The sequence below is a fragment of the Liolophura sinensis genome, chromosome 1 (assembly GCF_032854445.1).
Source record: "Liolophura sinensis isolate JHLJ2023 chromosome 1, CUHK_Ljap_v2, whole genome shotgun sequence".
Classification (NCBI taxonomy): Eukaryota; Metazoa; Mollusca; class Polyplacophora; order Chitonida; family Chitonidae; genus Liolophura; species Liolophura sinensis.
The window spans coordinates 85701142-85715234 of NC_088295.1; the positions used below are offsets into that span (position 1 = coordinate 85701142).

Below are 14093 nucleotides of genomic sequence, written 5' to 3' on the forward strand. Positions count from 1 at the left end.
ATCAACTGATAGTCACTTGGCAGTGTTAAGTTATCTGGGCTAATCTATATTGATTTTTATAGGGCAGTTCCTCAGATCCCTGCAACCAGTCAGCACTGCCCGGTCCCAGTGGTCACTAAGCACATCATGCACAGACAATGGCCAGTCCTAGCTATAGTACCTTATAAAGTGACCAGGTCAGACGTCATGTATGTTAGGTTTCCATTATTGGACTATTAATTGACCATCAAGTTACTCTGAAGGATGAAATATGCAAATGTAATGTGCATGTGAATATGGCTATCCTAAACCACTCACTTATGTGGATTATAGTATAACTGGGAAGATGAGAATTACAATCAACACATCTTAAACTCATATCCTAGAAATTATTGTGCAACTACATGTTAACGCCATCATTAAAAATATGCTTGCTGAGCGTAACCTGTCTGACACTCCCCAAAAGTACCTCAGCCCAAGGTATTTCTTGCAATTTGGATATTATTTCCCTTTCCATGTTAATTTCTTTAAAATACCTACCTTTTCCTATAGCCAGAATAAAAAAAGGTAAGAATTCCCCATGAATACACCTTACATTTTCTAATAGCTGAACAGGGACAGGTAAACCAAACAAATTAATTTTTTAAGGATTGCCTTTCAATTCTAAATACAATCTGAAAACAAGTCAATATATTATGAAATGCAGCAGCATGGATATATAATTAAGCCATACATTTACATATATGTCCATAGTCTGAGTGAGAGCACCATAAGCATGCATGCAAAGTATATTCCAAAAGATAAATGTGACACCTGCACAATCTCACATTAATCCAACTCCATCATCAGTCTTCTGACCAAAACTCCTTATAACAGACCAGATAACTAAAAGGGCTATTGCTACATGATTGTATAAGCCTGGCTTTCAATTCAAAATGTACAGGCTTGCAGATTCTATAAATCCACCAGACAAAACTCCAAACTAAAGACTAGCGCACGTACACTACATGTACAGTAGGTGTATACATGTACTTTCACATTCCTTGAATCTCACCTATGCATTAACACCTAAAGGGCGTAAGCCTGCAGTAAATGAGCATGGTCATCATTGGGGATGTACCTGCAAGCCTGTGCAATCTAAATGCCACACACACTTGTACATTACAGCACTCATGAAATGCCTCCCAGTATGTCCATCAATAACATCATCTTGAAAAAACTGCTGATGAACAATATACGCAAAATAGAGGTGCTATTAAGAAATATAAGTAAATATAACTTCTGCACCTGTCATAAAGGCTCTCTGTGTACAGCACACGACAGTATGATGGGCACTGGGAGTAAATCATTGAGTGAACACCTGTACATTTAGGCTCTCTATGCATATCACATGACAGTCTGGTGGGCACTGGGAGTAAAATCTTGTCAACACCTGTATATTTTTAGGCTATATGTGCATAGCACATGACAGTATGGTGAGCACAGGGTGTAAAATCTTGTGTCAACTTCTATACATCCAGGCTCTCTGTGCACAGAACATGACAGTATGGTGGGCACTGGGAGTAAAATCTTGTATCAACTTGTATACATTCAGGCTCTCTGTGCACAGAACGTGACAGTATGGTGGGCACTGAGAGTAAAATCTTATGCCACCACCTGTATATTTTTAGGCTATATGTGCACAGCACATGACAGTATGGTGAGCACAGGGTGTAAAATCTTGTGTCAACTCCTATACATCCAGGCTCTCTGTGCACAGAACATGACAGTATGATGGGCACTGGAAGTAAAATCTTATTCCATCACCTGTATATTTTTAGGCTATATGTGCACAGCACATGACAGTACGGTGAGCACAGGGTGTAAAATCTTGTGTCATCTCCTATACATTCAGGCTCTCTGTGCACAGAACATGACAGTATGGTGGGCACTGAGAGTAAAATCTTGTGTCAACTCCTATACATTCAGGCTCTCCGTGCCCAGAACATGACAGTATGGTGAGCACAGGGTGTAAAATCCTGTGTCAACTCCTATACATTCAGGCTCTCCGTGCCCAGAACATGACAGTATGGTGGGCACAGGGTGTAAAATCTTGTGTCAACTCCTATACATTCAGGCTCTCCGTGCCCAGAACATGACAGTATGGTGAGCACAGGGTGTAAAATCTTGTGTCAACTCCTATACATTCTGGCTCTCCGTGCCCAGAACATGACAGTATGGTGGGCACAGGGTGTAAAATCTTGTGTCAACTCCTATACATTCAGGCTCTCCGTGCCCAGAACATGACAGTATGGTGGGCACTGGGAGTAAAATCTTGTGTCAACACCTGTACATTGAGCTTCTCTGAATATCAAACATTTATCAGTGAATAAAATTATATCTCTTTTTCTACTATGGAAGTGTTCTTGCCCTGTGATGTTCAAATGTTAAAATCATCACAGCCAAGATTTTTTGGCTAGTCTTAGTAAAAATCAACTTCAGATATATATTTATTGTTGTTTACTTACAAAAACCGGTGTGTTACCAGCACAATTTAACGTGGACCAGTAAAATGTAAGACAGCAGGAAAAATATGTGTACACCAGCTGAGGTAAATTAAATAAATGAATGTTAATATTCAGTTTGAAACTTGCTGTAAATTTTGTAAAAGTAGACAAATATGTATTCTGTGTTAAATCTTGTATGTGAAAAAGTTTTCATAACAATCAGATGACATTTTGAATGCCTAGGGTTTAATGCCATATTTAACAGTTTTTCAGTCATAAACGATTGCCAAGTAAATTTATAATGTATTCATCTAAGCAGAAAGGGCTAACAAACTTGTTTAAACTTTTCGTGAGAGAGGAAGAGTGCTTTAGGTGGCACAAGTAATCTTGTTGACAGATTCCTGATTAGCAAACAAATTAAATGATGGAGGTTGACAAAGAAGTTAGCAAACCTTGTGTTACTGATAAACATGCATGCCATTGGAAACAAAAACTTACATATGTGTTAACACATCAGAATAAATAAATAACATAACAAAGTATGCTTTAAATTCAGTTTTATTTATTCTCTTTTTCCAGTTATACGTGATCTATTTGAATGGGACTGGGATTTTGAGTTAGTGCCAGTTGTATTGGTGAACAGAAACAAAGATGTTATTTTCACATGCTATGTATAAAATTAGGTCTGTGTGGGTTACATGTAAGAAGTGTCTAATTTTTTACAGAAACTTTAGGGCATACAAAATTAGACAGACATATATGTGTTTTATGCGCTGTGATGTGTCACAATTAATTAGTTTCATGTTCTGCAGTGTGCTCCAGGCTCCCATCATCGCCATGGCAATGTCTCTCAGTCCCATAACTGGCCTGAAGTTCTCATGTTCATGCTGTCTACCATGGTGTCCAGTATTTCAGAGGAGCAGATGATTCCTGCCATTTCCACACTGTGACCCCCTACCTCTCCAAATTATCCTTTTCCCAGCTCTCAGGTGAGCTTACAATGCCAGAGGAACACCTCTGATCGAGTGCTTCGCACCAGGACTTATCAGGGCACCTGGATCCTACTGCAACTCTGATCCGGTCTCCAGCTAACAAGCCCCTCAAGGGCTGTGCCTCTGGAATACACCTTCAGGCTGCTCTTGTGTGGCTGGGCAAAGTGACACAGCAGACACAGGGAGGGCCCAAGGAGACTCGGTATGACTGCACCTGCTGCGGCGAAGTCTCCATGACACAAGCACCTTCAAACACGGCGACCCAAGTGAAGACTACGATCAGAACCTGACGATGCTGTGGCCGAGGTTTTATCAGGTATGTTATCACTGGTATGTTTGAGTGGCTGGTTTTCACATGGGGCCATCCGTCAAGAACAATGCTACCAGTCAAACAACACACTCACGTGTCCTAACCCTCACCTCACCTGCACCTGTCCAATCCAGCATCTAAACCTGGGTGCATGGGCTATTTTTGGCAGCGAGATTAACCAAATAGGACAAAATTCACAGAAACAAGCTAAAAATATAAAGTAGAACAGATAACTGATGAAGGTGCATGGAACTGATATCACAACCTGTTTGTTGTCATCTCAAAGTTCACAAACTAGACCCTCACACATGATAACAAACGAGGTCTACAAATTATGCAAAAACTGATTATAATTTAATGAAATTGCACCCTTGTTCAGAGTCACTTAGATATGAAGTACAAATATTCATGTTCATGCCGAATGACAGAATAAATTGCAGATCTACACAAGTAACACCCTTGTATAGAAACTCCATTAGTTGTAGTTCTAAAGTTCTTCAAGGCATGCCAAGTGGTACATGCTGAGCGGTACATGTATGTATCATTGACGTCACTTTGTCCTCAGTCCAGTCTACACATGAACACTGATATAGCGACCTTCTGTCAGCAGTTTATACGGTACCGTATGGAGCCAAGGCAGAGAAACATGTCAATTAGACTTGCCTCAGAGATTTGCTGCCTCTATAACGTGCATTATGCTAGCGAACCATGTCCTCTGAACAAGGTTGTCTTGCCAAGGACACACGTCATCTCTTATATCGGTTGTCAGCATGATTTTCCTATTCAATATTTTCCAGTGTAGTGACATTAAGAATTTACTATTGCGCTACTTTTCAGAAAGAGCACAAGAATTAAACGAGCACAGTTATGGAGAAAACAATGAAAAGTGTAGGTATATTTACTTGCAATCAACGTCTGTAATCAATAATGCTGGACACATAATGATATATTTTATCATATATTTAAGTTTTTTCTTTTACATTTGAACAGTGATTAGAATGTACACAGATAGGTCAAGTTCCAACAAGCAAACCTGTTATACACAACTTGGAACATGTGTTTCTATAACAATGTGGGCATAATACTTTATGGTTCTTTCATAACAAATGTACCTGCTTGGCAGCTTTAGGTTTATTGCGGATTCATCACTATGTGGTCACATCTGGCAACAATTCACCAATGCCTGTTTGAAATTATTCAGTGTGGTCATCTCTGGCAACAATTCATCAATGCCTGTTTGAAATTACTGAGTGCCACTGTCACAATACCCTCACAATACCTTGCCTTACTTTGTAAAGCAAGCTCAAAACTACTGTAAATCTCCAACCTTTTCAACCACTACAGCACTTGAAATTTATGAATACATTAATTCTGACAATGAAAATAAAAATGATCCGTTTGTGTCGCTAAAGATGCAAGCTTCATAAAACTGTGTTAATTATTTCTCAACACTCCATAGTTCTCTCACAATGTGTTTCATAATATTGAATGTACATGCGGTTGAAAAGGGTAAAGAATTCGGGTAGTTCAGTACATTTCCATCACTTATCCTAAGCTGCATCATTCTCAGTGCCCGAGATACACATTTTCTTGTAACAGTACAGTTCCCTTTCCAAATTTTAACAAAGGGATACTGGATACACAGAGAAAATCATTTATAATAAGCTATAAGCCATGCACCAAATTAAGCTCGCTTTAAAATGAAAGAAGGTATACCAAATAAATGAGAAAAAAATGTTCCTGTTGGATGTCTTTCACCAAAATATACATTAACAGGGTCTAGATGTGTTATGTAGGCCTACAAATTCCATGTAAATCTAGTTGTAATTGAAACATTTGGCGGGATTAAAACCTCTACTAAAGGGATTGCGTTATCCAGTAATTCTACAGTCTGAGAAAGTTGTGACGACCATGCCGCATGTGAAAGGATAAATTTTTCTGCGAAAAAAGCCTTGATTTTTCTCCTTGTGCCAACTTGACTCCTTGCCAACAATCTTTTACCATGGACAAAATGAGAACAGCCAAACAGAAGTCAATGTTTGATATTGCTTAAAAAGAAAGACGTGACCAGTACTGGAAGAAAAGCATGTATAATAAAAAAATTCCGAAGTGCAGAAGTAAATTCATACTGCTCAGAGAAGTCATAGAAGCAAAAGATAATAAGTACCATATATGAAAACGGTGCTAAAAAAATTATTTGTCCCCTAAAATATTTGGTATTAGGGGCCAATGGCTCGCAGAGAAAAAAAACATTTCAAGCCTTGTTTCTTTTTTTCCATACAATTTTTACAAAATAATATTTCACCTGACTTTCACTGCTGTCATGCCCATCTTAAATAAGAAGCCAACGATAACTCTTCAGCTGCTACACTTACAAGTGTATGTCGTGTCTCTCAGCACCTTTTTGTTGACTTCATATCTTTAGATTTAACAATAACAGCGTCAAGAAGCCTTTCGATTTGTGAAAGGACTATACTTCTCGATCTAATTTTTGATTTAGAAAAATTTTCCACGGAAAGTCCGCCATGATTGCATTTCGAATCAGAGTAGTTACAATTTGCACAATTTTACTTATACACAGTTATCTCCCATACTTGGCTTGGGAGTGACTGGGCCTATCAACACGAAATAATATGAACGCATACATTTAGAAACTAATGCATAACAAAATTTTTCTTAGCGTATTTTGTAGACCTATTTTTTAACTTACATGCACATTGGGCACACGGACACCTGAAAGTATTAGGCTCACCTAAAGTTAAAGGATACAAGCGCTTTTTTATTTTTTCTTAATATGGAGTTAAGGATGTGACCTAACAGAATAAAACACAAAAGCGTCCTCATTCATTTGGTATATCTTTCTTAGTGCTCCTTAAAACCATTCTCTTCATTTCGTAGTACGTTTTCATGTATCCGTGAAGTGTAGGCCTACTGGGGGTTAGTGGAGAGAACCCTACAAGTTTATATAAACTCTACGGTAGCATTCTACTCCTTATCCCTGCTGATTTTATGTCATGACACACCTTTATAAATATTACTAATTGGTACATGTACGTCTACTTGATGTGGGAATGTTCAATGCCATGCTTTTGTCAGCACCATATGAATCCAATCAAACATACAATGTATGACTTAAACCATGTAACACTGAAAGGGAAACATGTTTTGCTTGTTGAGAGATGGCGGGAATTGCCCATGGTATACACTGTAGGTGCATTAGTGTATTAAAGATAGAGATGACTTAAATGTCATGGGAACAAGATGAGCTAAACTCATCCTTATTTGATGTCTTTCAGCAGACAGTAACTTCTTACTCATTATGACCTCTGCAACCAACCAACACCAAGGGCTTTCCAGTCACCTTACTGGAGATGGGTTATCCAGGAGGAAGACAAGCAGGGGTGATATTCAAGCTGGAAGAAGCTGACTTAGCTCTTTTATGTGGTGCAGCAAATGGAAGGCTGACCTTCAATGTTTATCTTAACATTCAATTTCAATTGTTCCCTGTTGAATATGAATCTATTAGGGAATTAAAGGATGCATAAAAGATTAAAAGAATGGTATTACAAACGGCGATCTCCTTGACACATGACACAGTTGATTTAATCCATTAGTCAAACATACAGACCAAAAGGTTAGCTGTATGTGCAATCAGTTTGTCGATAACTGTTGAAATCACAATTTTTAGTCCCACAAATCTCACCAAAACTAATCAAATAGGCTTTCCCCATTCAACAGTGAACTGATTGTAGCTAGTCATTTGCAAACTAAGTTAAATCCATCTCAAACCAACATCAAAAGTCTTCTAAACTCGCTTCAAGTGTCCAACTTCATCCTGTATCATACTCCGTATTCCACCAACATGTATCTGTGCATACCGTGCGTTCACAAGAAAAAATCTCAAGTCAAGTTCAATCCACATTAATTCCAACAAAAAGTTCCACCCAATGCTAAACCACACTCCATTTCAGAACACAGTCAATATCTTTTCTCATGCATGTATGCCTTTTTTACCTTCATCCTAATGTTGAAGATAAATTGTTAGAACTTAATTTGGTAGCATTTCCAAATTTCATCTTACACGCTGGAAAGCAAAATCTCAGGGTGGAAAAGCTTGAGCATAGTAGAAGAGACAGTAGAGAACAGGTCTTGTTACATGGAGTACAATACATCAGATAACAAAGGGGAGGGAAACAGAAGCCCTTGACTCACGCCCTATTACATGTGTAGACTACTGAATAGTCACCACAGGCCAACACAGGACAACCTCAATGATCACAGCTCATTCAGCAGGAATGTCTAAGATCAGCTTTTATCCTTAAGCTACTCGCCCAACCGTGACCCTATCAACTTGACAGAAAAAAACCCCCAAAATTGCACACAGATCTGTGAAATCACTAAAGATCTATCTCACATCAGAAAAACAAACTACAGGTAGCTCATGCCAGTGAGCAAATCTACAGCTTATGCTTGAGCCAATGATTTTACCAGTCACCAAGACTTCCTGGCACAACATGTATGTGAGTGTACAACAGAACACAGTCATTCTATACTCGCATAAGAAATTGTAGGCCAGACAAAATACAACAGCAGGAAATTCAGTTCACTGAATACACCTCTACAGCCACCTATGAAGATGCCTTCATCTATATGTACTGTTGGCTGTTGTTCAGATAGGCCAAGTATGATAATGTTGATGGTCTTTTAATGAAAATAATGAGGAAAACAGTTCAGATGGTCTTGTGAAACAACAACCTGTGATTAGAGCCAGGTGCATGACATTTCAGGTGCTTTCTAGAACACAACCCGGTATCATCGTGAAGAATCACAATTCAGACGGGCTTATAAAACGATCTGTGATCTGAGCGAGGCTTTCAATAAAATACTTACATGTATCATAAAAAGATAACACAGACCACTTGGCTCACAAAACCACCAACCTTACAAAACCACCAACCTTACAAAACAACCTTAAAAAACAACCAACCCTACAACACAACCACAAATTTTGTCCATTACTAACTTGTCCATTTTTCCTGGTTCTGAGAGTTCTATTGAGCTTGGAAAGGTGTTTGGAGGTTGCTTTGGAAAATGGGATGATATTTCACTTGAAAATTGTAAGTTTTAGCACCAAAAATAATATTTTGTGACATCTATTTGCCTCTAAAAATGCACTTTTGAGGGCATAATTTGAGGTCATTTAGGGTAGTTAAGACTGACTGTTCAGATGGGCTTATAAAACAATTACATGTAATCCTTGGATAACACTCCAGGTAACCGTATCCATTAATGATCACGGCAATGTACATACATTATAAATCAGTTGATTTTACACAAAACCCCAGAAAATAATCAGGTTAGACAATCTAAGCATTCTTGCAAAGAAGACACGGAAGTCTTTTCTCTTTTTTTTTTTAGAGAGAGGTCTTGGCTAGGTTTGACCTTATGTCTGGTCCCTGGTCAGCCCTGGGGTCACATTAGGTGACTACTGTCACACCTGGACAATGTCAGTCTGTCTGTGGCCCATCAGCTTGACCTCAGTCGGGACAATGGGTGCATGCAGGTATGAGCTTTATAAGGACATTGTACACAGCCAATCAACTATTACCAGTCCTCTAAACACACATACCTGTACAACTCTCCAGTCAGCTGTGACCATTTATCCCCATGTTTGCAACCATGTACACTCCACAAAATACAAGCTCAAAAAGCATACTTGTACTGCAAGGGGTCAGATGAACCAAATTTAATTACAGGTAAAAAATGACAAAATAGTATAAAAGCCTTGAAAGTCATCACTAATGTGTTCTCTTGTGAAAAGATTGAACTATTAACTCTTTGTGAATAAACATTTTAACATTGTACATTCACATGTACCACTGTGCTAGTTTTTGTGGGGGTTTTTGACTGCTTTCTTATGCCATTTTTCATAAGAATTTTCCACTAACAAACAAACAACCATTCAAATTATTTGTATTTGTGGACAACACCAGCATCCACCTATCCACTGCACTTCTGCTTAGCCTTTAAGGCACATACTAACACAACCATGGATAAATATTATTTCATTTGTGAGGACTTTCAAATAAAAGACATGTTTACTGTCAAAACTTTCATGTGCAAACAAATGTGTACAATGGCTCCATTTGAGTACATGTAAAGAAAAGGTAATCACTTCAACAAAAAACATAAGAACCTACACAAGTACTTTCTATGAGATAATAAAGGCACTAAGGAATTCACAAGTAATAATAGTATTAAATTCCTTGATTTCCAGTCACCAATACATAAAGCTGTCAACACATATAAGTTGGAATTTTATTGAATTTTTCTCATAGCTTTCACATACAAAATACACAAGAAGGAAGACCAAGCATGTACTGCATTGCTGACATGAGCACTGTCATGAGATTCAACTACAAATGGAAGGTGGCGTTAAAGAGCAGACGATGATAGGTCAGAGAATTCTTCATTTATGCAGAAAATATGCACCACATGTAGCAGATGGTCAGTGCTGCAAACTGTAATAACATGTACATATAGTCATAATCTTACATATCACCATAGCAACAGCTAATGCTATCAAGTCTGATTCAGCAAAGGCTTCTTTTTATCTTTAATTTTCACCACTTATAGCCACTTTCTTCCAAATTTTGGAATTCATGATAAAGTACATCTTTAACATCAATAAAACCACTAACAAGAAATCCACAGAAGAAAAAGACAAATCATCATCACCTGCATGCTGAATAACAACAAAACTGTATGTTGAGTATGAAACTTTTGAGCATGTACACCTGTATGAATACAACTGAGCAGACTCAAAGAAAATGGTAACTGTCACACAGAGTTGTCTTTATAAGACAGCTCAGACTGAGACAACTTATGAATAGGCTGTCATTTCTTCATCCTTGCCGCAGTGGGTAATCCCCGTGGCCCTATAGCTAGTTTACCTGCTAGTCCTACAGCCCACACTGAATAAACAGTTAATTACACAGGGCTAGCTCAGATGGGGCATTTAGTGACCTATTCTAATTGGAGCAGACTGACCAACAGATTGATGTCGTTTAGCCTGTATGCTCACCTGGAAGTTAACAGACCCCCTGTCAAGTTCTGGCTTCGGTCAAACTGCTAGATCTAAGTCTGATGGGTGTTTACCAGGAAATCTGTTGGATAGCTACAGTTACAATGCACATGCACAATGGCAATGAGAGGGAGCAGAAGCAGCCAGTAACAATCGTTTCATTCAGTTCCAGGCTGGACCTGCTGACACAGGGTACATGTATTGACTGTGGTACTGTACTTCTCCCAAACCAGTGTCAGAAGTATTAACCTGATATTACAGACTAGACCCGACTAAACCCCTTCATGGAAACAACACATTACCAATTAAGACGGAAAAGTCTTTATTTCTTTACAGTGACTTCCCCTACAGTAATGTTATAGTGTGATTGAGTCCACAGAACAGTGTCAACTATCACAGTTGGGGTTAAAACTGCGGCGTTATTGTGGATTGAAACCAGGATGAAGGGAAAGCCACGACTATTTGCAGGCAGCTGTCAAACCGTCTCACGCATGACAGGAGAGGAATCCAGCAAGAGCTGCACTTGAACTCACACCGGCCACATTGATGGAATTGACAGCCAAGGAAATAACACTGAAAGTTCTTTTATTAATGTGTGTAGCTGCCACTCCACAAACTAATAAATTATTTTCAGGCTTGCACTATCATTCTGTGAATGTATGTAGTACAGTACATTATATATGCTCTTTGAATTTTGAAGTTACTTAGGAATTCAGAAACAAAGAAAATACTTATCAGCTGTGAGAAGCAGCTCTGTAAGTTGGTAGGTATGTGAGTTTTAAATATTCATAGGCTACATTATAAACATATACCTTTACACACAGATACTGGTTCCACAGGAAAGTGAGTAGTATTATGAACATTATTACTGACAGCTTGGCACTGCATTCCAGTATACTGTCTGATGTACAAACAAGCTCTGTTATAAACCAAAATGAATTAAAAACTGCCAGGCCAGGTCAACACCTTACTATACATGATTTGTGCACTGTAAGCGTCCTGTACATGTGATCCTATCTCACTTCCTACAGTGTGTATAACAAGCAAAGTTTTGCAATGCACAAGTCAATATCCAATTGTATATCCCACCATACACATGAACATGTATGAAACCTTACCCACTTATTCCTGGAAAATCTACACACAGCACTTAACTTATATATGTGTATATATACTGTACGCATATGGAACTCCTTTTAAACACAATACTTCAACTGAGCAGGATCATGCTGGTAACTACGGAAAACCAATACTGACTGCGTTTAAAGCGATAAATTCTTAATGGCTTGACGTCAATGGCTTGACAATTCTACTTTTGGATTTCTGCACGGCTAGAATATTAAATATATGCTGAGAAACAGCGTCAAAACAGAGTACATCAAGGCTAATGGGGGCCCCTTGTTCAAGTGTCACTTGCCAAATTCAATTTCAGCAATGACAGATGACATGCACAAAATGAACACAATATTTTTCTCCATCTCACAAGTGAATGTCAATATGTCTACAAAAAGTTTTGCTGTAATATACTTTTTGGCTGATCCCGTAAAACATCATATGTGTACCCCCATGTTCAGGCTTTCGCCCTGCAGCTGTACTGTTAGTCTGTTACCTTGCGAGCGTAAGGGCAGTAACCCAGTAACACTGAACTCCGCTTCCCATGACTTGAATTACAAATTACAAAGCGTCCTTTGATTAAGCGGACAGAACCTCCTTTTTGGAGGCATGGGACACGATTACATGTTCTGATGGAGCTGGGAAAGACAGCTGTGTTAAGCAGGTCATATCAGTTTACCACGAGCAGCAGTTCAGCACTGGTCATAACAAACTCGCACGCTCTTCCGCCTTCGTAGACACGCTGTATACGCTGAGGCATTTGACGGGAGCGTATGAGTTCGGACTGCATACGACAAAAGTACACTTACCTTCGTTCTAGTAACAATGTGGGAGGCCAGCTTAACAACGGCAAAGTTTCCCTTGCCAATCGTTCTCTCCATTTCGTAATATCCCACCCGAACTGGCCCCCCACCAGCGGCAGGAGGCTTCCCTCCCAGCTTCACCGCCGCCATTTTCTTAACCTAATGCCATTGCGCAGGAACTTGCGTAGCCTCGAAACAAAGTGTAGCTATACTCTATGTCAGATAAGTGAGTAGCGCACTGTTATGGGATTTTTAAAAAATCAGAATTCACAATCAGATATAAAGAGTAGTTTGCATTGGCATCTCATACACCAACCATTGGATATTTACACTCACTTGAGAATTAATAGTAAAGGGCGTACCTAAGCCCGCAAAAATCCATACCAGATTTAGGTTTTCAGTCAATAGTCACTGTTTTCAACTACCATATACCTGGGACTAATGTAAGTTATATTAGTCCCAGTGTATACAGATGGCCACATGTATACATATGAGTTTCAAGCGCAACTGATATCGCTTATTTTGTGTTACAATATTTGGAATTTACCTTGACTTGAAAATTAATGAACTAACGAAAGACAGACAAGTTGAAGCTATCTTCAAGAAACAAGTTCACAGACGGAGTATATTTACATTGGTACACATAACGAAAAATATGCATATAGCCTTATACTGTGTAATCACAGGAGAGAGTTCAAATCTCTGACACGTTGAACTTTAATATTCGAAAATCATGGTCACGTTCTCTACACAGCCATTGATCTGACAGCTTTTAATGGACAGCCACGTGTCTGACGCGCAAACGCCCCGTGAATGATGCAACCATGTACTGTACGTTGCAAGCGTCTTAATTCCCACATATATTGCGGCACACGCGCAGCGCTTCATTTCATTGTGTACATGGGGATGTATGCTTATGTAAAGTTATCATAAATTGCGTTAAGTTTAATTACCGCACCTCTCGTTGTCCACTAACAGTTATATGTACAATAAAACCCTCGACAGTGAAAAAAATTATTATGAGAGGCCTCAGATTGAAAATGTGTTGGTGTACCGCTGGTGCCTAGGGCGATGCATGGACCACATATACGTCATTGTCAATACAATATATTCACAGGCGATGTATGACGTATATTTATACGGAACGGTAATTACGATAAATGGTGCGGCCCGTACATTTGACGAAGAAACCCCACGCAATCACCACATTCATATATATGCATGGTCAGTTTTGACGGTGGGTGTATCTAGAGGAACTATCACTTTTAAAAGCTATGTACTGGTCCTACTAGAAGGAGTTTTCTTAATTTAACCAGTATACCTGAT

General features: G+C 38.9%; 1 protein-coding gene across 1 annotated transcript in view; it reads right to left on the bottom strand.

Moving 5' to 3' along the window:
• Positions 1–12917, bottom strand: part of LOC135461921 (serine/threonine-protein kinase SIK3-like) — a 46583-nt gene extending 33666 nt beyond the window's left edge. Inside the window, exon 1 of the mRNA XM_064739207.1 lies at positions 12774–12917. Coding sequence (XP_064595277.1) covers positions 12774–12917 — 144 coding nt within the window. The remainder of the gene's footprint in view (positions 1–12773) is intronic.
• Positions 12918–14093: the final 1176 nt, after the last annotated feature.